At 60.5% G+C, this 21,310-nt stretch overlaps 1 protein-coding gene across 1 annotated transcript; it reads right to left on the bottom strand.

Annotated features, from left to right (window-relative positions):
- Window positions 1–7,206: 7,206 nt before the first annotated feature.
- On the bottom strand, window positions 7,207–20,107 carry MIDN (midnolin). The gene is given in 7 exon segments (XM_031948255.1): window positions 7,207–9,586; window positions 11,575–11,829; window positions 13,010–13,288; window positions 13,662–14,007; window positions 17,949–18,011; window positions 18,726–19,007; window positions 19,994–20,107. Coding segments are annotated over 7 exon segments (1,620 nt in total). The 3' UTR covers window positions 7,207–9,305.
- Between the last annotated feature and the right edge of the window lie 1,203 nt (window positions 20,108–21,310).

Below are 21,310 nucleotides of genomic sequence, written 5' to 3'. Positions count from 1 at the left end.
GGCCCAGAAGGCCTTAGGGGAGCCAGGAGAAGGGATGGTCAGTCAGTCCTCCCGGGGAGGAGGGGGCTGGAGGGCAGGACTCCGGGCCTCCTCCTGCATGGAAGTCACATGCCTTGTCCCGGCTGCCCCGAGAGGGGAAACAATTATGCACCAGCTATTATGCAGCAGCTAATGATCATAATAAGGACAACTAGGATGATGAGCGTAATAATAATAAATAATAGTAATAATACAGCCATCACTGCCACTGGCCCCAGTGTCCCCTTCTGAGACACTCTGAGACACCCACCGGCCTCCCACCCTGATCCTGGTGGATCTTCCAGCAGGACTCGACCTCGGGCCCAGACCAAGGCCCAAGGCCCAGAAAGAATCCAGGCTGGGTGTCCTGGGGCTGGGGGGGGGGGGGGGGGGGGGGGGGGGGGGGGGGGGGGGGGGGGGGGGGGGGCATGGGCCAGGGGGCAGCCACACCCAGACTCAGGAAATCTGGGTTCCCCTTCCAGCTCAGCCCCTGACTCACCGTGTGACCTTGGATAAGTGACTTCTCTGGATCTCAGTTTCCTCCCCCACAAAATGAGAGATTCTATTCAGGAAACCTGAGTTTCATTCTTGGCTTAACCACTGAATCACTCCCCATCTCTGTTTCCTCTTCTCCAAACGAGGAGTCCATGGTCTTGGAGGCACCTTCTAGTTTTAATATGCTCTGATCCATGGGCTAAGACACTCCTGGAAATACATCAGGTGTGTGTGTGTGTGTGTGTGTGTGTGTGTGTGTCTCATATATATATTTTATAAATAAATTTTATACACATATAATATATATGAAAGATCTATATATATATATAGATAAATAAATATAGATTTATATATAAAGATAGATCAATACAGAGATAGTTATCCCTACATCTGCTCTTTTACAAATAAGAGAAGCAACCGAAAAAAACATGGGCCTATGGAACAAATTGGGCCACGGACCTAAACAGTTCTCTGGTTTGTAAAATGAAATCATGTTCATGGGCTTAAAGCTCTGCCAGGCTTTTTTTTTTGGGGGGGGGGGGGTTAAATGAAATAATGAATTACAAAATACTTTTTAACCTTAAAATGTGATATAAATAACTATTATGAAGTTCCCCCCCCACCCCCCATGTACCACCACTGCCATCACCACCTTCTAGCCCTGTGGTCTTTTGTCCAAAAACCCCTCTTAACCGTGACATTTTCTGTTCTAGACAGGAGTGCCCAAGAAAATAAATGTTTAACAACTGGCTTTCTGGGGGGGGAGGGGAGTAGGAACCTAATACAATTCTAAGCTTAAGCTGCAGCATTAAAATTTTCTCCATCACTTCAAGCCTAGCTAATTAACAAAACAATAAATCCGGCCCAGATTTGTAGCCTTTGCCCATTTCTAAGATTCTCTCACTGCAAATGTAGCCGCTGGCTCCTGGTCCCAATGCAAACTGGCTTCAGCCCAACCCGGCTTCTGACCCTCACATGGCAGGTTCTAGGTGCTGAGTTCCCTCCCAGATAACAATGGTCTGTCCTCCCTGCCTCCGCCCTATCCTTAAGTGCCTCCCACACAGGCACTACTCCTTGGACATCCCGGGATGATTGTACCTAGGGAGGGGTGAGGGACAGAGCCACGGCAAGAGCTGGTTGAGTGGGGCGAATGGTTTGCACTCAGGAAGGGTTGCGGCCTTTGGAGGGGCAAGCCCTAGGGAGCAGGGCCCTCTGCCCCTGACCTTCCCAGCTGCTTCGGGAGCAGGGCCTCAGACCAGCAATTTGTCTGGTGGTGGTGGCTCCTTGGGGCTCCTCCCAGGCCGAGCTTGTGGAAGGAGGTGGGGCCTCCCACTTCCCCCTGGAATTATGAGCTGCCCTCTGCCCCAGGGGCCCCCCGGAGCCCCCGGTGCCTGGATCAGGGAAGGGGCCACCCATGCAGTGAAGGCGTTTCCCCCTCACACCCAGATGCCTCCTTGTGCAAACATGCAGACCCTACCACCCGGCCCTGGTCACACACACGGTCCTAAGCGTGTCTGCGCTCACAGGCAGCCGGGCACATGCGCAGAAACAGAACCACACCGAGCCCATAAACACCGACACGCTCGTGAGGATGCGGAATCGGACCCACCCAGAAGCGGCTGTACCTCACTGAATGGAATCCTTCTACTTTAGCCCCCCTCCCATCAGCACCGAGGATCCATTCAAGGGAACCTACTGTGCGCCAGGCTCTGGGATTATGAGGAAAAGCAGAAATGCCGTGGGCCCTGTCCTCAAGGAGATCATTGTCTGGCTCCCGCTTTTAATCACTCCAAGGCCCCTCCCTGGAGTGAACCAAGGGGCTTCCCCAGGCCCAGAAGCAGAGAGCTGGTATTCTGAACCTTGTGATAAAAAACATAAATGGGGCTTCCTGGTGTAAAACTAATCTGGAAACGGCCCAGCAGATGGTGTGAATGTGGAGAGGACATTTCATGAAATAAGAGCCGGGGGCCTGGGGATTGGTCCCACAAAGGCCCCGTCGGGGAGGCAGGTGACTTGGGTGGCTTCGGCATCTGTTCCTTTGGGTCTGACTCACCTGGAGCAAATTGGGTTTTTGTTTTTGTTTTTGTTTTTGTTTTTCAGTTTCCCTGTCTGTCAGATGTGCAGTTGGAGTAGATCATCTCTGCCAATGATCCCATCTCTAATGTTTGAAAATCGACTCCAGTCTTGTTCAAACGGCTAGAAACCGTCTCCAACCTCTCCTAGTTCCAGCGCCTTCCCTCTGTTAATTATTTCCTATTTCTCCTATACAGAACCTGCTTTGTATATATTTGTTTGCATTTGGCATAGCTCCCCCACTCCCAACCCCCAGAAGGCTGTGAACTCCTCTGGGCAGGAAGCGTTTTTTGCCTTTTAATTTTTAATTTTTTTTCCGTCAGCACTTAGCTCAGTACCTGGCACATAGTGAGGGCTTAATAAATATTGATTGATTGATTGATTAAGCAGAGCCAGACTTATACCTGAGAAACAACACAGAAGGATCCTAGACCTCCGGAGAAGGCAGTGGCCAGAGATGACTTCAGGGAAGTGATAGTGAAAGAGACTTTCACCCCCTCAACAGGGAAGTGGTGGACTGCAGGAGCAGAAGGAGGTGTGGACATGCTCACACCTGGGCCCAGGGCTTTTTATTGGTGCTGTTCCTGTACTCTTTTGTTACAAGGGAGGGTTCTTCCCAACTTCTTTGTTCCAGAGGGTCAAGCTTGGAGTAAGAAGTCCTGAGGAATGTAGTGATGTTTTAAAAGAACAGAAATAATGTTTACAACTATTCTCTTCCACATTTCCAGGATCCCTCCTAGCCCTGATGTCCTGGGTTCTTTGGGCCTTTCTACCTCCGACATCCCAGGTTCTAAGGGCCCTCCCAGCCCTGACATCCTGGGTTCTAAGCTTTGACATCCTATATTCTAAGGAACTTTCCAGCAGTTTGGGTAAACCAAAGAGGACCTAAAACAGTCATATCAATAATCTATGAAAGAAGAATTGACAGTGTGCCCAGTGCGGCAGTCCCAGTCAAGAAGGTAGATAGAGTCTCTCCTATTCTGCCCCTTGACTTCTTGGGGCACATAACATGCACTGAATAGATTATTCTTCTAGTAGAGTGTAAACTCCATGAGAACAGGCTAATCTTAATCTTAGTCTGCAACAGTTATGCAATAATCTGTACTGAAGGGACCAATAAACATTTCATGATTTTTTTGGTAATTATTCTGAGTGAAAGGACGCTTAGAACCCAGGAGGTCAGAGCTAGGAGGGATCTTAGACTTAGGACAGAAAATGTCAGATCCTGGTAGAACCTTAGAGCACAGAATAACAAAATCATAGTTTGCCTTAGAAAGTCAAATACCAGAGTTAGAACCCACAAAACCATTTAATCTACGGCCCTCGCTCTATGAATTTTAAAAATATTTATATTTTACTAATGGTATGTTAATAAAATTCTGTATTTTATTATATCCCTTAAAAAACTTGATTCCAAAAGAGGGCCTTAGCTTCTCCAAGAGCACTTAGTCATTTGATAAATAATAATTATTTACTAAATGGCTGAGACCATGCTAAACTCTGGGGATACAAAAAGAGGCAAAAGTCAATCTCTTCTTCTAGGAACTAACAATCTAAAGGGGACCCAACAAGCACACAAATATGTACAGATAGGCTATATTCAGGAAAAAATTAAAAATGATGAAAAGAGAGAAGACTCAGGAGGGATTAGAAAAAGCTTCCTGTAGAAGATGGGTTTGTAGTTAAAACTTAGAGAAAACCTGGAAGGCAAGAGGCAGGAAGAGAAGGCAGTGTTCCAGACATGGTGGAGGGTCAGAGAAATGCCTCTGAGATAAGCAGATGTAACGGAATGAAAGTAAGGGAATAATATTGTTCTATAAAAATGATGAACAAGCTGATTTTAGAAAAGCCTGGAAAGACTTACATGAACTGATGCTGAGCGAAACAAGCAGAACCAGGAACACACTGTACACAGTAACGGCAAGAATGTGCGATGATCAACTATGGAAGACTTGGTTCTTCTCAGTGGTTCAGTGATCCAAGGCCCTTCCAATAAACTTTATGATAGAAAGTCCTATCTGCATCCACAAAGAGAACTATAAAGATCGAATGTAAATCAACTTTTTTTCTTTTTTTTTCCTCTCGTGATTGTTCTCTTTTGTTCTGATTTTTCTCTCCCAACTGATTTGTGAAGAAATATGTATTTTTTAAAAAATAAAATAATATAATTTTATTATTATAAAATTTTAAAAAGCAGTAAAAATATAAAAAATAATTAAAAGAACAAGGCTCCATGGAGAGATAATGGCTTGTTCAAAGACAGCCAGGAGACTGGTATTGGATGGGATAAGGTGTAAGAAGATTGGAAAGGTCAAAGAAGGGAAGTCTGGTTATGAAGGTCTTTGAATGCTAAAGAAAAGGTTTTGTATTTGATCTTGGAGGGAATAGGGAGCCAGTGAAAAATCTGTGGGAGGGAAGGCGATGTGACATGGTCAGAAATTTTAGGAAAATCGCTCTGGTGGCTGAACAGAGGAGGGGTTGGGATGGGGAGGGACTTAGTAAAGGCAGACCCTGCCCCTCCTAAGACCCCTGACAAATGATGGCAGTGGTCAAGGTAGGAGTCTTCAGTGAGGGGGGGTGGGGAGGGAGGCCAATGACATTTGGTTTTGAATTTGGTTTGAAGTTTGAGTTTGAGATGTCTGCTGGACATCCTAACGGTCACCATCTGGAGGTCAGCGGGGAGGTAGGGACAGGTGGGCAGATTGGAGTTGGTCATCATGTCCACGGGAGCTGCGGAGACCCCCGGTGCAGTTGGACAGAGGGACACCTGTGGGATGACCCAGATGGGGATGCAGCAAAGGAGGCTGAGAAGGAACCGTCAGGGGCAGGGGGAGAGCCCGGGGCCTCCAAGAATCTGAGGTTAAGGATGAGATGTGATCCAAGGAAACCAAGAGAGGCCCTGAGTTAATCCATCTTCTCATTTGACAAATGGGGGAAATGGAAGCCTTAGAGAAGGTGACTTGGACAAAATCAGCCGGGTAAGTGGGGGCAGGGCCAGGGTTCTGTCCCCGGATGGAGAGGCGTCCACCTGGGTGGAGGTCAGGGCCTCTCAGCGCCTGCTCGGTGGTGGTGGGGGGATCCGAGGGTCCCCGGCCCTTCCTCTCCTCAGTCCTGCGGAGCACTCAGGCCTCCCCCCACCCCGTCAGCAGCAGCTGCCGACATTTCCTGTCCTGCAGCAGGAAGGAAGGGGGGTGACCTGAGGCTCCTCTGTCAGCAACTTCCTGAGCCCTGACCCCAGCCCCACCTTCCCGGCAAGGCTGGCCCCTGCGCCACCCACACCAAGCCGTCTCCTTGGGGCAGGGCAGTGGCCTGTTCCCGGAGCTTGGCAGCCCCCCACGTTCAGGGAGAGTGCGAGGGCGCGGGAGGGAGGGCTTCCTCCACTCCAGCATCAGGCCGGAGCTCCAGGCCCCGGGTGCTAGGTGACACTGGCCAGATCACCGGCCGGGAACAAGGGGGAAAAACCCCACATTGTCATCAGAACAGCCTCAAACCTTGGTCAGTAAAGCAGGGATGAGACCTTCACTGCTTCTCCCTGGGCTGCCATGGAAACACTAAACACACTTCAGAAAGTTTTTCACCTACAGCTACATGAGATACTGTGTTCTGACATGCTGGGTTCTCAGGGCCCTCCCAGCCCTGACCTCCCAGGTTCTAAGGTTCCTCCCAGCCCTGACCTCCTGGGTTCTAAGGGCCCTCCCAGCTCTGACCTGCCGGGTTCTAAGACCTTTCCCAGCCCTGACCAGCCTGGTTCTAAGGTTCCTCCCAGCTCTGACCTCCTGGGTTCTAAGGGCCTTCCCAGCCCTGACCTCCTGGACTCTAAGGGCCCTCCCGGCTCTGACCTCCCGGGTTCTAAGACCTTTCCCAGCTCTGACCTCCCGGGTTCTAAGACCTTTCCCAGCCCTGACCAGCCTGGTTCTAAGGGCCCTCCCAGCCCTGACCTCCTGGGTTCTAAGGGCCCTCCCAGCTCTGACATCCCGGGTTCTAAGACCTTTCCCAGCCCTGACCTCCCCGGTTCTAAGGACCCTCCCAGCTCTGACATCCCGGGTTCTAAGACCTTTCCCAGCTCTGACCTCCCCGGTTCTAAGACCTTTCCCAGCTCTGACCTCCCGGGTTCTAAGGACCCTCCCAGCTCTGACATCCCGGGTTCTAAGACCTTTCCCAGCTCTGACCTCCCCGGTTCTAAGACCTTTCCCAGCTCTGACCTCCCGGGTTCTAAGGACCCTCCCAGCTCTGACATCCCGGGTTCTAAGACCTTTCCCAGCCCTGACCTCCCAGGTTCTAAGACCTTTCCCAGCCCTGACCTCCTGGGTTCTAAGGGCCCACCCAGCTCTGGACACCCCAAGTTCCTCCCATGGTGCTGTCTGGCCTGCTTTCAGGCTCACCTGTACCCATGTGGGGGCAGACAAGCCACCCTCACACTTGAGGGGCCCCTCTGTAGGCCTGTGGGTGGCAGGGCAGTGGGACAAGGTTCCCTCGTGGGCTCCCTTGGTACTAACGGGGTTTTCAGGCCGGTCTCCTCGCCCTCCTTGACCTCAGTTCCCTCTCCCCAAACAGCCGGAGGCCCCCGAGAGACCCAGCCCCCCCCCCCCCCAACAGCCATCCCACCAAAATGAGTCAGGATTGTGTTTCATGGTCTGTTTTATTATTTTAAAATCACGGTGGGCGGTTTTCTGCTCTCACTGTCTGGTTCTCACACAGGTAACGTGGACAAAGGGAGTGCAGGGGTGAGGGGAGGATGGTGGGGGGCCAAAGGCTGCGCCGACCCACCGGGGAACACTGGGAAATAATGCTCTGCTCGGGTGCCCCTCGGCCCTCGGGGCCGGCGGCATGGTGTGTGCCTGCTCCTGTGCCCCCCTCGGGTACACCTGGCCAGGACAGGGAGATTTGTGAAGCAGGCATCGAAGGAACTTGAACAAAAACAAAACAAAACAAACTCCAGACATTTAAATAGAAATCCAAATCTTAAAAAAAGAAAAAAAACTCCCCACAAAGCTCGAGTTCTGAATTTTTTTCTCCCTTTGGAAAAATATTAAGCCTCGAGTCTTCCCCATCCCACCCCCCAAAATAATTACAAAGCTACAGGAACACATGGATGTTCACATCTGGACATGAGGTGTAGTCACAAGACCGAGGGCAGGGGAGGGGGCTCTAGGCTGGGAGGGAACAATCAGTGAGGTTCTGGCTTTCCCTACTGACAGGGCGAGGGGTGGGACACAGATGGCAGAATCGAGGGCAGGGGATGGGGCAGGACAGAAGGGGGCAGGGCCCAGACAGCTCAGTCCATCTCCGTAAAAAAAGAAACAAGTGATTTAATAAAATAAAATCCATTGAAATGGCCCCGTGGGGAGGGGGGGTGTGGGGGAAGAGAAGCCCCCCCCACCCGTGCCCCCAGCCCTGGCATCTATTTGTTCCCCCAGCAGGGGATGTGGCCACTAGGGCGGCAGCAGCGAGCTCAAGAGGGGGAGGGCTCTGAGTGGGCCCCAGGGGCCTGGCCAGGCTGGGGAAGAAACAGAGGGGGCGGGGAAGGGGGGCAAGGCCAGGAGGGGCCTGTCCCCTCCCCCAATGGGGTTAATGCTACAAGGCCATGCCCTTCCCCAAATTGGGTCAGGGGTGTCTCCCCAGGCCACCTCCTCCCTTGGGCAGCTGGTCCCCCTGCCCCCCCAGGGGAGGGGCAAATAGCAAGCTCCCCCCAACACACAGATCAGGCGAGCAGGAGGAGGGGGACGCGGCGCGCTCCTCCCTCCCCACTCCTTTCTCTCCCAGGGCCTGTGGAGAGAGGCTCAGATCTCAGATCTGAAACTGGCTCAGTCAGACAGTCAATTTACTCTATAAATACCCCAGCCCAGGCAGGGGGGTCAGCAAATGGGGGACGGCGGGGGCAGGGGGACGAAGGCTGGGTAGGCGGGCAAGAAGCACTCCGGCCTCCCTCCTGTCTGCTCCTGGGGGAGGAGAGGGCAGGAAGACCAGGCTCCCAGCGGCCGGCCCAGCCACCCCAAGTGGGCAGTACCCTGGAGGGGGAGGAGGTATCAAGGGGAGGGGGCAAGAGAACTAAAAGTCTCCCCCAGAAGGGAGTCAGTCCCAAGGGCCAGGCTCCAGCCAAGGGCTAAAAAACCAAAATAAACAAAAAATTCCCAACCACGGAGCAACGGGCAGGACACCTGGGGAGCCAGAACCGGCCCCGCGGGGCCCGCAATGCCGCGGCCGGCGTGGGCCGTTTTTTGTTTGGCTTGGTTTCGACCTGTCTGCTGCACTGGCCTGGAGTGGGGGCTGGAGCTCGGGGAGGAAGCCCCCTTCGCCCCCTCCCCAAATCTGTAAAGTGCACTATGAGTCTGTTCAGTTAGCTATTGTCAACTTGGACCTGAATGGGGCGAGGGGCGGGCGGGCGGGCTGCTGGTGGAGTCTGTTAGCTCACTCAAACCATCTGGCACAATGCTACATATGTGGAGGGGGGGGCCCAGGGCTGGGGGCTGGGTTTCCCTGGGCACAGGGCGGCCCCGGGGGGAGTCTGGGGGGGAGGGGGAGACTAGCTGGGAGGACCAGCCAGTCTGTGGGGACAGAGGGGTGAGGCTGGGGGCTGAGACTGAGCCTCGGGCCGGGGAGGCCCCTCGGCCCGCCGTCCCCACCCCCCGCCCCTGAGAAATTGAGGGGACACTACGGGGGCCGGGGCGAAGATGGGGGGGGGGGGGCCTGGGGCTGGAGGGGAACGCCGCCGGCAGGCCTTAGGCCACCACAAACTCCGACTTGAGGTCTGCCTTGACCTCGGGCTTCCAGAGCGAGTCCTCAAAATCCAGGTCCAGGCCGCCGGCGTCGCTGGCCCCGCTGCTGCTGCCGCTGCTGCTGCTGCTGGCCGCCCGGCCCGCCTTCCGGCCTGAGAGCCAGTGGTAGGGGCCGCGGGCGTCCCGCCGGGCCTTCCGCCGAAGGCGCTTCTGCTGCAAGAGCAGCTGCAGCCGCTCCACCTTGCACCGTGTGGCCCGGTTCTCTGTCTGCCGCAGGCGGTCACCTGCAAGGAGAGGGCCGAGCATGAGGCCCAGTGCTCCCCAGCCCTACACAGTCCTCCCCGGCCCTGCCTGATCCTCCCCGGTCCTCCCGCAGCCCCAGGAGGCCGAGCAGTGGTTCTGGAGCCTCTCCGTCCTCCCCAAACCCCCGCCCCGCAGCAGAGCCCAAGGCCTTTTCCTGGAAGGTGCCGCCAGGAGGGCCAGATCCCCAGGCCTTGGTAGGGACACTTAGGCCCAGAAATGTCACACAAAAAAAACTGAGGCTGAGAGGTGTGGGGAGGGCTTGTGGGTCCAAGTTCCTGGCTCCTCCCCCGGCCCTTGCCCCAAGGCAGAACGCCAGCCTGGCCGGACGCTTGCCGGGCAGCTCCCTCTGCAGCCGCCTCTGGCGGAGGCCGGCTCCGTGCCGGGGGACCCGTCTCCTGCCCAGGACAGACGGCCTCTCCCAGAGCTTGACCCAGGGATTCCGGGAGAAAGGCCACTGGCCTTGGGGGGGAGACAGGATGAATCCCTGCCAGCCTGGCTGGAAAGTGGTGGTCTGTGTCCTAGCTAAGCTTTGGCTGGGGGGGAGGTGGGGAGGGGGGAAGGAAGGGGGGAGAGGCTGGGGGGGAAGTGTGGGGGATTTAAAAGCTCTTTGAGGGTAGGAAGTATTTAGAATGAATCCTCAAGTCAGAATCAAGAACCTACCCTGCACACAGTAGGCACTTAATAAGTGTTGGGTTAAAAAAGAGGGCCAGCGCTTGCAGCAAGAAATGAGCCCCTGCCGTGGCTCTGCCGGGAACGGGGCAATGAAATCCGGCTTTTCTCAAGAGCCACAGGAAGCCTGGGCCACATCAGGGGGAGGGAGAACCCAATAAGGAGTATCCCCCAAACTCCACGGACAACGGAGGCCGAGGCTCACCGAGATCACACCTGCGGCCCCCGCGATCGGGAAACCAGGGGTCCTAAGGTTCCCAGGTTCGCTGGGTTCTAGTTTTAGGGATGAAAGGAGCCTCGAACCCTTCGCCGGACAGACCAAAAAAGGACGGGCCGGGGAAGGGGCTACGAGCTCCGACAGGCTGGGAGGGGGGACCCGGGCCCAGACCAGGTTCCCTCTCAGCTCTGTGTGGGACCGTCCCCCGCAGGGGCTCCGGGCGGCCCCATCCCCGCGCTGTCTGTGACTGCGCCTGCCCCGGGGGCACCGGGCTCGGTGCTGGGGGGGGACCAGATCCGGAACATCTCCCTCCACTCCTGCCATCCTTCGTTCTAAGGGCCCTCCCGGCTCCGACTCCTCCGTGAGCTAAGGGAGGCGGGCATTTGGGGCAGGGGATCCCCGTGAATTCCTCCCTAGTTTAAAACACATCCTGTCTCAGAGAAAGGGCAGATTGTCCCTCTTCCTTCTCTTAATCCAGGCCCCTCTGACTTCCCCTCCCCCTGCTGCCTCCACCCCCTGCCCCCCTCAATAGAACCTTTGTCTGGCCCGGGAAGGTGGGGGTGAGGGGGCTGAAATTGGCCTCTCCACAATCACCCCTGCCAGACTCTGACACCCTCCCTGGCCCCTCCTCACTGCCCCCAGCCCTGGGGGGGAGGCTAGAAATTAATATATGCAGATTGATTCTCTCCCTCCCCATCCCCCTCCGAATTTGCTCACAGTCCCCTACTGTGATTGGGGGGGGGGGAAATGGAGCAGATGGGGGAAGGGGATAGAAGGGAACAGGCGGGGGGAGGGGAAGGAAGGAAGAGGGAGAACCCATTCATAAAAAGCCTGATCGCTTACACCGGGGCCATCTGGCCCGGAGCCTCAGTGAGAGCCGCTCTGGGGCTGGGGACCGGAGAAGGGCAGCCTGGGGCTCCCAGCCCTGCCGGGGATGTATGGCCCTTTCTGAAGGCCCTGAATGTGGGGCCCCCTCCCCCCAGCCCAGCTGCCCGGCCCCCCAGGGCTCACACAGAGGGGCCTTCAAGCACTCGGAGCGCCCAGCTGGGGGCACCTCCCCCACGCCCCCCAGGCGACACTCACCGCTGGGCTTGCACATCCGGATCTGGCTCTGGACCACGGAGTGCAGGGGGGACGTCAGCTTCTCACAGGAGGTAGCTTTGGTGGCGAGCTCGGGGGAGGGCGAGCACTGCGTCTGGCAGCGGAGCTGGGCCAGGGACTGGGGCATGCCCTGGTAGTGCCGCGTGGCGCTCAGGAGGTCGTTGAGGATCTGCAGGATGGTGCCGATGTCCCGCCGTGGGCGGCCGCTGCTGTCCTGGCAGTTCGGATGCAGTGTGCCTGGGGAGGGAGGGGGCGTCAGCGCGGGCCGGGGCCTCTGGCAGTGCCCGGGAGGGGGCTCGGGCGTCAGGGCAAGGCAGAGAGGCTCCCAGGGGCCAAACAAAGACCACAGTCCCTGGGGGCCAGGGGGCGCTCCGGACAGGCCGTCCAGGGGAGATGTGGACAAGAGCCAAGGAGAGAAACTGGGCTGGGGGCCTACCCCGGCTCCTGGGGAGAGACTGAGGTCTCCTTTCTGGCCTCATGTATAACAGTGAACTTGGACCACCTCCGAGGGCCCCCCAGCCCTGCTATCCTGGGCCCCCCAGCCCTGCTATCCTGGGCCCCCCAGCCCGACATCCTGGGCTCTAAGGGCCCTCCTAGTCCTGGGCTCTAAGGGCCCTCCTAGTCCTGGGTTCTAAGGGCCCTCCCAGCCCTGCTATCCTGGGCCCCCCAGCCCCGACCTCCTGGGCTCTAAGGGCCCTCCTAGTCCTGGGCTCTAAGGGCCCTCCTAGTCCTGGGTTCTAAGGGCCCTCCTAGTCCTGGGCTCTAAGGGCCCTCCTAGTCCTGGGCTCTAAGGGCCCTCCTAGTCCTGGGTTCTAAGGGCCCTCCCAGCCCTGCTATCCTGGGCCCCCCAGCCCCGACCTCCTGGGCTCTAAGGGCCCTCCTAGTCCTGGGTTCTAAGGGCCCTCCTAGTCCTGGGTTCTAAGGGCCCTCCCAGCCCTGCTATCCTGGGCCCCCCAGCCCCGACCTCCTGGGCTCCAAGGGCCCTCCTAGTCCTGGGCTCTAAGGGCCCTCCTAGTCCTGGGTTCTAAGGGCCCTCCTAGTCCTGGGTTCTAAGGGCCCTCCCAGCCCTGCTATCCTGGGCCCCCCAGCCCCGACCTCCTGGGCTCCAAGGGCCCTCCTAGTCCTGGGCTCCAAGGGCCCTCCTAGTCCTGGGCTCTAAGGGCCCTCCTAGTCCTGGGTTCTAAGGGCCCTCCCAGCCCTGCTATCCTGGGCCCCCCAGCCCCGACCTCCTGGGCTCTAAGGGCCCTCCTAGTCCTGGGCTCTAAGGGCCCTCCTAGTCCTGGGTTCTAAGGCCCGTCCAGCCCCGACCTCCCGGTCCTGGGTTTCCCCCTAACTCCCACTTTCCATCCTCATTTCTTCCAGGCCTGTATCCCAGGAGGGAGGGAGGGAGTGTCTCTGCGGGGGGTGGGCGCCGTACCAGAGAAGGTCCCTGAGAAGACTCCTGGAGCGTGGTTCACGAAGCTCTCGATGACGGCGCCAGGTTTCCGGGAGCGCGCGCTGGGGGCTGGGCTGCTGCTGGGGGTGGAGCTGGAACCCAAGGAAGAGGGGGCGGAAGAGGAGGAGGAGGGGGAGGAGGGACTGGTGCTGCTGCTGTGAGAGGCACAATCCACCTGCAGGAGAGACGGGAGTCAGTGGGGAATAAGCGGGATACCAGGGTCACAACTCCCCCCCTCAGAGAGCGAGGCCTGGTCAGAACCTGCAGCTCCCACCTCCAAGGCACTCCTAGTCCTCAACTGCTTTTCTCCCAGCTGGTTCTGCCCATTTTATAGATGAGACAACTGAGGCTCCAAAGTAAAGTGCCCAGAGTCAATCCAAGCCCTAACACTGGGAGCTGAGGCTGTTGGGCTCCGGATGCCCAAACCCAGCAGCCCTGTTGCGGGACAGGGGGAGCCAGTGCGGCCCGCAGGGCACCCGAGTGGGCAGAGGACCAGTATCCAAATCCCCAGGTGCCTCCCCTTCCCAATGCGGGACCCGGGACAGTGAGTCCCCTCCTGTGGGCCCCCTGCCACCCGAGGAGGGTCCCAAGTGCCCCCCCCCCCGGGGAGGGGCCGTACCTCAGACGGAGGAACCGGGCCCCGGTGGTCGCGCCCGCCCGGGCGGGCCCGGCCGTGCGGGGAGGGGGTGGGTGGGGCTGAAGTAGGCAGGCGTGCTGGAGGTGGGCGCGGGGCTGGGCGGGCAGGCGGGCACAGGGACGCGGGCGGTGGCGGCCGCGGCGAGGCTCGAGGGCCGGCAGGGGGAGGGGGCGCCGGCTGCGGCCCCCGGGTCCCCGCGCCCGGCCAGGAGGTGTTGCCGATGCTGGAGCTGGGCCCCTGCCGCTGCCTGCTGGGCGGCCAGCTGGAGCTGCACGAACATCATGTGGTCGCCCACTCGGAGGGCCAGGGTGAGCGGGGAGCGGCCCGAGAGGAAGTCACTGACCTGGAGCGAGAAAGAAAGCAGATGTTGAGGAGGGTGCCCACAGTAAGTCCCTCACTGAGCCCCTGGGGCCGGCATCAGGCCCCCAGCCGCGGTCCGAGATCCCAGGAAGGGTCCGCCGGGGCCTGGGCAGGGGCCCTCCCGGCTCTGAGATCCCGGCCCCAACCGCGGGGCTCCCAAGCCCTTCCCAGCCCCCCCCAAAGGCGCGTTTGGCTCTCGGGCTCAGAAGGCCCCACTGCCTCAGGGGTCGGAGGCGCAGAGGAGGGTCGCGTGTCCCCCTAGGTCCCCTTCTCTCGGGCAGGGCACCCCCCCCAGGGCCGAAGCTCCCCGGCACCCCCAGGCCCACCCAGAGAGAAGTGGGCCCAGCTGCTGCGGACAGAGCGCCCAGCGACAAGAGCGACTCCCCGGGCCCTTTCTCTCCCAGACAGTGCCGGAGCCCGGGGCCGCAGGCCAGAAGCCAAGCCTGGAAGGCAGGGCCTGCGCTCCTCGGGCCTCCAGCACTTCCCTGGGAAGCTGCCCCCATCCGCCCTGGGGCCCTGCCGGGGCCAGTCAGGGTCCTTGTGCCTTCACACAGGAGCCTGTCCCAGTCACGTCCCTGCGGCATCCGCGGCCACCAGGAGCAGAGGCCCCCTCCAAACCTCCCGCCTGACCCCCCCAAAGTCCATGCAGAGACGGGCGGCGGGGACCTTTCTTGGAAAGCCAGAAAACACGATGTTCTAGAAGCGGGGGTCCTGTGTCTCACACAGGATCTGTCTCCTTCCCTGCCCCCCTCTATCCTCCCAGCTCCAGCCCGGCCGTCCCAGAGAAGCGCGCCCGTGCCCTGTGCCCGTCTGCACCCGCAGCCCCCCCCATCTAGGTGCCTGTCGGAGACGGGCGAGGTACCAGAGATGAGCTCGCTGGGCCAGGAGCTGCCCTTCCTTGCATCCTGGAGCTCCTGAGGCCCCTTCAGCCCTTTTCTGGAAGGAGAGGGACCCACCCTGGCCCTCATCTGGGAACCAGGGACTGTCAGCGGGGGAGGGGCAGGGCGCACAGGGGCCCACCAGACACCCCCCTTTTCCTCTTCCCCATCCCAGCTTCCCATCCTGCCCCCTTCCCCGCCCCAGCCTGGCCTTAGAAGCCAATGAGTGGGAGGGAAAATTCTTGGACAAATTCTTCTGTTCTAACCTTTGCTTCCTCAAGATAAATATTTATCTGTCCCAGCCTGGCCGAGGGGTGGGGGCGGGGGGTGAGGAGAGAGGCCGATAACTGCGGGCCTTGGGGAGACGCCGAGGCCCCCTGTGCCGAGCCAGCCGGTCCCGGGAGCCGGGGCGGGGGCAGGTCCCGGAAGGACGTTCTCCCTCTCCTCAAACACGCGGCCTGACCTCGGGAAAGGTCATGTCCCGCACAATCTCCGGACCGAGACACAAAGGGATCCTCCAACTGCCTCGTTCCACAGGGCAAAGGGGCTCGCCAAGGGCGAGAGATTTACACAGCCTGGGCACACAACAGCCCCTGCCCAGCTGCGGGCAGAAAATACACCTCCCTTCCCGAGAAGTCTCCACTAGGGGCGTCCGGCCCCCCGCCCTCCATCCAGGGGAGATGGGCCTGAGGGGGATGGGCCTGGGGGGGGGGTGTGAGCATGGGGAAGGGGGGAGATGGGGAAGGCCTGGGGGGACCTGGGGGGATGGGCCTGGGGAAAGGGGGACCTGGGAGGATGGGGAAGGGGACCTGGGGAGGGGGACTCCGGCCCCCCCCCACTGCAAAGCTTCTGCCCACAGCGAGGGGCGGAGCTAGCCCTGGGGAACGGGCAATGTCTGCTCTCAGCATCTGCCTCATCTTCCCCAGGGGCCTGGCGTGGGGGAGGGGAGCCCTGCTTCTCAGAAGTGACAGGGGATGACTCAGAGCCCGGCCTGCTCCGCTTGCCTCCGCTGCCCTCCCGCCCTGGTGGCTCTGACCAGGCCAGCTCCTCTGGGGTGACCTCCCGGACAGGAGGGCCTCCCCCGCCGCACACAAAGCCCTTGGCTGGGGCAGGGTAAGAACCGTCCTGCCTCAGGCACTCTCTTCCCCACCTGGGCGTCTCATGGGCTGCCCCATGGGCCCCAGGGAGGGGGGGGGGGGAGGCGCTCCCTAGGGCAGCAGGGGCAGGGGCCCGGGCGGGAGGCTCCCTCCCCTCCCCCACCCTGGGCCCATTTCCTCCCACAGGGAGCGATGACACAGTGACTGTCAGGAAGGCCCCAGGGAGCCCTGTCACAGGCCCAGGGCCGCGGGCGCCCGCCGCTGGCCCCTCCCTCCGGAGCCTGACGCACGCACGGCTGGGCACGGCTGGAGCGGATGTGATGGGGCGAGGCTTCCTCCAGAAAGCCCCCCCTCCCCGCCAGCGGGAACTGCACCCTGGCCCTGTTCACACACCCCGAGTGCGGTGGGGGTGGGGGGCGGGCGGAAGTCACCCCTCCCTTTCTCTGCTCAAACACTCCTCCCTCCCCACCCCCAGGGCTGAGGCGCAGGGTCTAGGTCTCCTTTGTCCTGGGACCGGGAATCCACCTGGCGTGTAACCTGAGCCCGCGGCCGCCCCCCCACTCACGCCGGCTCTCTGGCCCCTCCCGGCCCGCGCTGGCGGCGGTCACTTAGGCCAGGCCTGTGGCTCTACCCGGAGGCCGCGCCATCCAGGCGGAGGAAGCCTCCTCTGCCCCCTCCCCCGCCTCAGAACTATGGGCCCTGGGGGAGGCTGGGGGGGCCGGAGCGAGCAGCCGCGGAGAAGTGGCAGAACGGGTTTGCGCCTGGCTCCAGGCGAGTAGGTCCTTCTCCCACCCACCCGCCCCCTCCTCTCTCCTGCCTTCCCTACCCGGGCCCAGCACCGAGGATGTCTAAGCACTGTGTCAGCCTGGGACTCCTCCGCCCCCACGCCCTCCCAGGAGGCCGAAGGGCAGGAGCCCCCGGCCCCAAACAGCCCCGTTTCCCAAGAGAGGGCGCAGGCAGCAACACCGGGCACCAGCTGCCGGCCCAGGAGAGGCGAGCCTCCCGGTTATAGAACATCCTGTCCCTACCCCGAGCCGCTGCCGGCCGGCCACCCAGAGCACCCCCAGACCCCTGGCCCAGCCCGCAGCAATGACCCCCCGGACCCCCAGCCCGCAGCAGCGACCCCCCGGACCCCCAGCCCGCAGCAGCGACCCCCCAGACCCCCAGCCTGCAGCAGCGACCCCCCAGACCCCCAGCCTGCAGCAGCGGACCCCCAGACCCCCAGCCTGCAGCAGCGACCCCCCAGACCCCTGGCCTGGCATAAAGGCCTGGATGGCTGGGGAATGTACCCCCCCCCCCCACTCACGGTGGGGGGAGGAAGAGCTGCTGTTTGCTGACGCACAAACCCTGGGGGCGGAGTCTGCCGCGGAGAGTCAGGGCGGCGGGGATGGGGAGAGATGCCCTCCCAGGCTCGGAGGTCCCTCCCTCCTCTTCCTCTCAGGGGAGGGCTTTTTGCTTCACAAAACTTAGCCATGAAACCCTCCCAGAAGTCCACAGGGGCTAAAGTGGGGTGGGGGTGGGGGAGGGGAAATAAGCCAGGGGATGTGGTCAGCCCCATTCCAGAGGAAGATGGGAGGGAGGGGCCGGGCCAGGGGCGGCCTGTCCCTAGGGAAGAACCAAAGGAAGCAGGGCTGGCCCAGAGATGTGCCCCAGACTGGCTGCTGGGCCAGAGGCAGGGGCGACCCCCGAGGGGGAGACCCCCGAGCTTCAGGCCTCGGTCACATCCCCCAGACTCCCCTCCCCCAGCGAGTGCCCCAGGTTTCACGCTCAGCCGTGGGAGGGGAACCTTTGAAGGTCAGAACTGCCTGGGCAGGGAGGGAGCCCCGCTCTGGGTCAGCGGGAGGGGGTGAAGGCCGGGGCCCCAGCCAGGGCCACGCCGGCTCCCGGCGCTGGGGGAGGACTGAGGTTTGACCACAAGGGCCGGGTGCGGAAGTGCTCCCCTTCCTTACCTGAGTTTCGGTTAAGCTCTCCAGGGCCTGCATGACAGACTGCTCGGGCCGGGAGGCCTGGGACTGAGAGAGAGAGAGAGCCAAGGTCACTGGGGGTTCCTGCTGACAAAACCACCGGGGGAGGGCAAGGAGGTAGGAAGTTTCACTTCTGTACTTGGGGGAGGCAGGAAAAAGTCACACCGTGAGAGACTCCAGTGAAAAGGGAATGAAAGGGGGTGAAGGTGAACTGGTTCCAGGCCAGGGCCTAGCTAGGGCCTGGGGCCTCCTGGAGAGGGAAGGGACAGGAGGGAGTGTTCTGGGGGGGGAGCCTGCAGGGAGAGGGGACAGAAAGTGGGGAAAGACTGCGCCCGGAGGGAAGGTCACGAGGAAAGACTGGGTGACCCCATCCTGGGTGCTGCGAAGGACATGGTGACAGAGCTGGGCAGCAAGGGGCAGAGTGGCGTGGAACCCAGACCACCAAGCCAGTGTTCCTCAGGCCCAGGGAGGGTGCAGGGAAGGAGGGAGGCAAGTGGGGTGCAGGGCAGTGGGTCAGGAAGTGGGAGGAGATCAGAGGTGGGGCGCAGGCCCAGAGAAGGTCAGAACGTGTGGGAGGGACAGGCAGGGGGGACCTGTGCTGGAGACCTAGGACAGTCAGAGGCTGGGGGCTCGGGGGTACAAGTGTGGGGACACACGGATATACTGGGGGTCAGAGAGCAGAAGGTGTCTGCATGGGAGGGACAGGGACCCAGTAGAGGGAGAGTCCCTCCCTCCCAATCGAGGTGTGGGAGCATCCTTTACCATGAGGCCGGCTTCCACCGTGGGGACGAGCGTCACCTTGCTGCCATCGCCCACACCGAGATCCTGTAGCTTCCCAGAACTGAGGCGTCTGTGCAGGGGGAGGGAGGGAAGAGGAAGAGAGGGGTGAGACTGAGTGAGTGGTGGAAAGGCAGCAACTGAAGCAGAAGGACCTGGGGGGAGGAGGATGGGGAGACAGAATTGGAAAGCTCCCTTCCAGCCCCCCTCCCTGGCTCCTTTACACCAGGGCAGGGCCCCAGCTGCTTCCAGAGGCAGGAAGCTGGGCTATTATTTAATCCAGACCAGGGTCACTGCGCTCACACTAGCTAAGAGCCCACTCTCCTAAGACAAAAACAAACATACCCCACAGCAGCAGCAGCAGCAGCAGCAGCAGCACCCCCTCCCTCCCACCTCGGATTCACACAACAGCTTTACCAGGGGCTTTTTAAATGTCTCACTGGCCAATCAGAAAACAGCCAAGGAGGCCTCCTGGGGATCATCCTCCCGGCGGGACAGAGAGGGGAAACTGAGGCCCCGAGCAGAGAAGGGATCTCCCCAAGTTCACCCAGCTGCTAGAAGCCAGGCCTCCAGCTCCCCAAGGTGGGCCCAGGCTGGGCTCTTTGTAAAGGAACCTGCAGCCATCAGCAGGCCCACCCCCTCCCCCTCCCGGGGAGCTGTCCTTGTGAAAGGAAGAAGAAAGACCAGATAAGGAAAGGCAGGGAGGACCAGGAGACCAGGCTTTGTGCCCAGAGCCGGCCCAGAAGCTGCCCACCACTCCATTCTGTATCACTAGAGAAGGTGCCCGAGGCAGTTTGGGGGTGGGAGGGAGGAGATGGCCGAGAACTGCTCCCCCTCCAACATTCAGTCCCCACTTATGACTGCTCTCTGGATGAGGGCAGTAAGCAGCCTCTCTCCTCCCCCCCATTTCCCGGCCACCAACAGGGCTCCCCTGCAGGATCAGCCCAGGGCTGCTCAGACAAAGGAGACCCCCCCCAAGCCCCTCCCCCACCCCTGGCCCGCCAGGCCCCACAGGGAAGGCCCCAGCCCAACCGGCCCCCTCCTTCCCTTTTTTCCTCCCTCCCTCCCTTTCTCCCCCAGGCCTCAGGTTATTTAAATAAGGGGGGGGGGGAAATAAGGGGGAGAAGAGACTGCCAGAGAGCTCCTACCTCAGAACAAAGGGGGGAGGGGGAGGGGAGACAGAGACAGAGAGGCAAACAGGGACAGAGAGACCCAGAGGCGGAGAGACAGAGCGGGGACTGAGAGAAACAGACCGGGGGCAAGGCCAGCAAGACACACGCAGGGGGGCCGAGATGGGAGACCCCGAGGCCAGCCACCACGGCTCCCTGCAGATCCAGCCCGGGCACCCCCCGGAAACTTTCTGGCATGAAAGGTTCACATTTTCCATTTTTAGCTGCCCGGGTTAAACCGCTGAAGCCCGGAGACTGTCGGCGTCTCCTCCCACCTCCTCCTCCTCCTCTTCCCCTCCCCTCCCGGAAAACTGCTTACCCCAGGAGCCAAGCCCCCAGTCGGGGAATCAGATTTCGAAAGGGGAAGAGGCGAGGGGGTGGGAGCCACGCATGAGAAAAGGCTGCAGGCTTCAGAGCTAGGCGGGGGGTGGGGGCATGGGGGCTGCAGCCTTTGTGCCCGAACCCGGAATGGGGGGGGGGGGGGCGCAGAGAAATAATAGGAAGAAGAGACACGAAGACAGAGACAGACCGAGGGTGGGGGAGTGGAGAAGGACAATCGAGACACAAGAGACAGAGGGAGGGGGGAGCGGGGGAGGGAGGGGAGAAGAGACATTGAGATGAGACACCCAGGGACAGAGACAGGGAAGGAACGAACACACACACACACACACTCACACACACACACACACACACACACACACACACACGGAAGGGGGGGAGGCAGACGGGCGCAGAGGTCGGGAAATGGATAAAGAGGTCTACAGAGACAGGAGGGAAACCGGAGGTGGGGGAGAGGCCGGGGCCGAGAGGCAGAGAGGATAGGGGAGGAGGGCACGAGGAGCTCACACACCCCTTCAGCCCTCTCCAGAAGCGCCCACCTCCTCCTCCTCCTCCTCCTCCTCCTTTCCTCTCCTCCCTCCCCGTCTCGCCGCCCCCTTCACCAAACCCGGAGCCCAGGGCGATATGGCCTTTGTTCGCATGCGGGAGAGGGGCCCCGGCTGCCCGAGAGGGGATAAAGGAGCCGGCGGCTCGCCCGGGTACCATTCCCTTGGAGCAGCGCCAGCCCCTGGGCACCCCTTGAGGCGGGACAGGCGCCTGGGAGCCCCCTTCCACCGTCTTCGCCGGGGCCCGAGGCTGGCGGGGCCCCGTGGTGGTGTTACAAGCTGGAGGTTCGGCCGAGAGTTTGAAAGGGGCGGGGGTTTGGGCCGGGCTGGGCTGCGGTACCGGGACCCGGGCGGGGGGCGAAAAGGGAAGAGGGGGGGAAGGGTGTTTCGCCGGGCCCTGCTGTTTTCCCCGGCTAGGGTTGTGGGCTGGGGGCCCCGGTCGACACCGGCGGAGTCGGAAAACCGAATTCCGGGGGAAAAGGGAGGGGAGAGGGGCATCAGGGTTTGCGAGGAGGGT

This window comes from Sarcophilus harrisii, chromosome 1, assembly GCF_902635505.1.
Source record: "Sarcophilus harrisii chromosome 1, mSarHar1.11, whole genome shotgun sequence".
Lineage (NCBI taxonomy): Eukaryota > Metazoa > Chordata > Mammalia > Dasyuromorphia > Dasyuridae > Sarcophilus > Sarcophilus harrisii.
The sequence above is the reverse complement of the archived record's forward strand: the minus strand, read 5'-3'. Positions and strand labels throughout refer to the sequence as shown.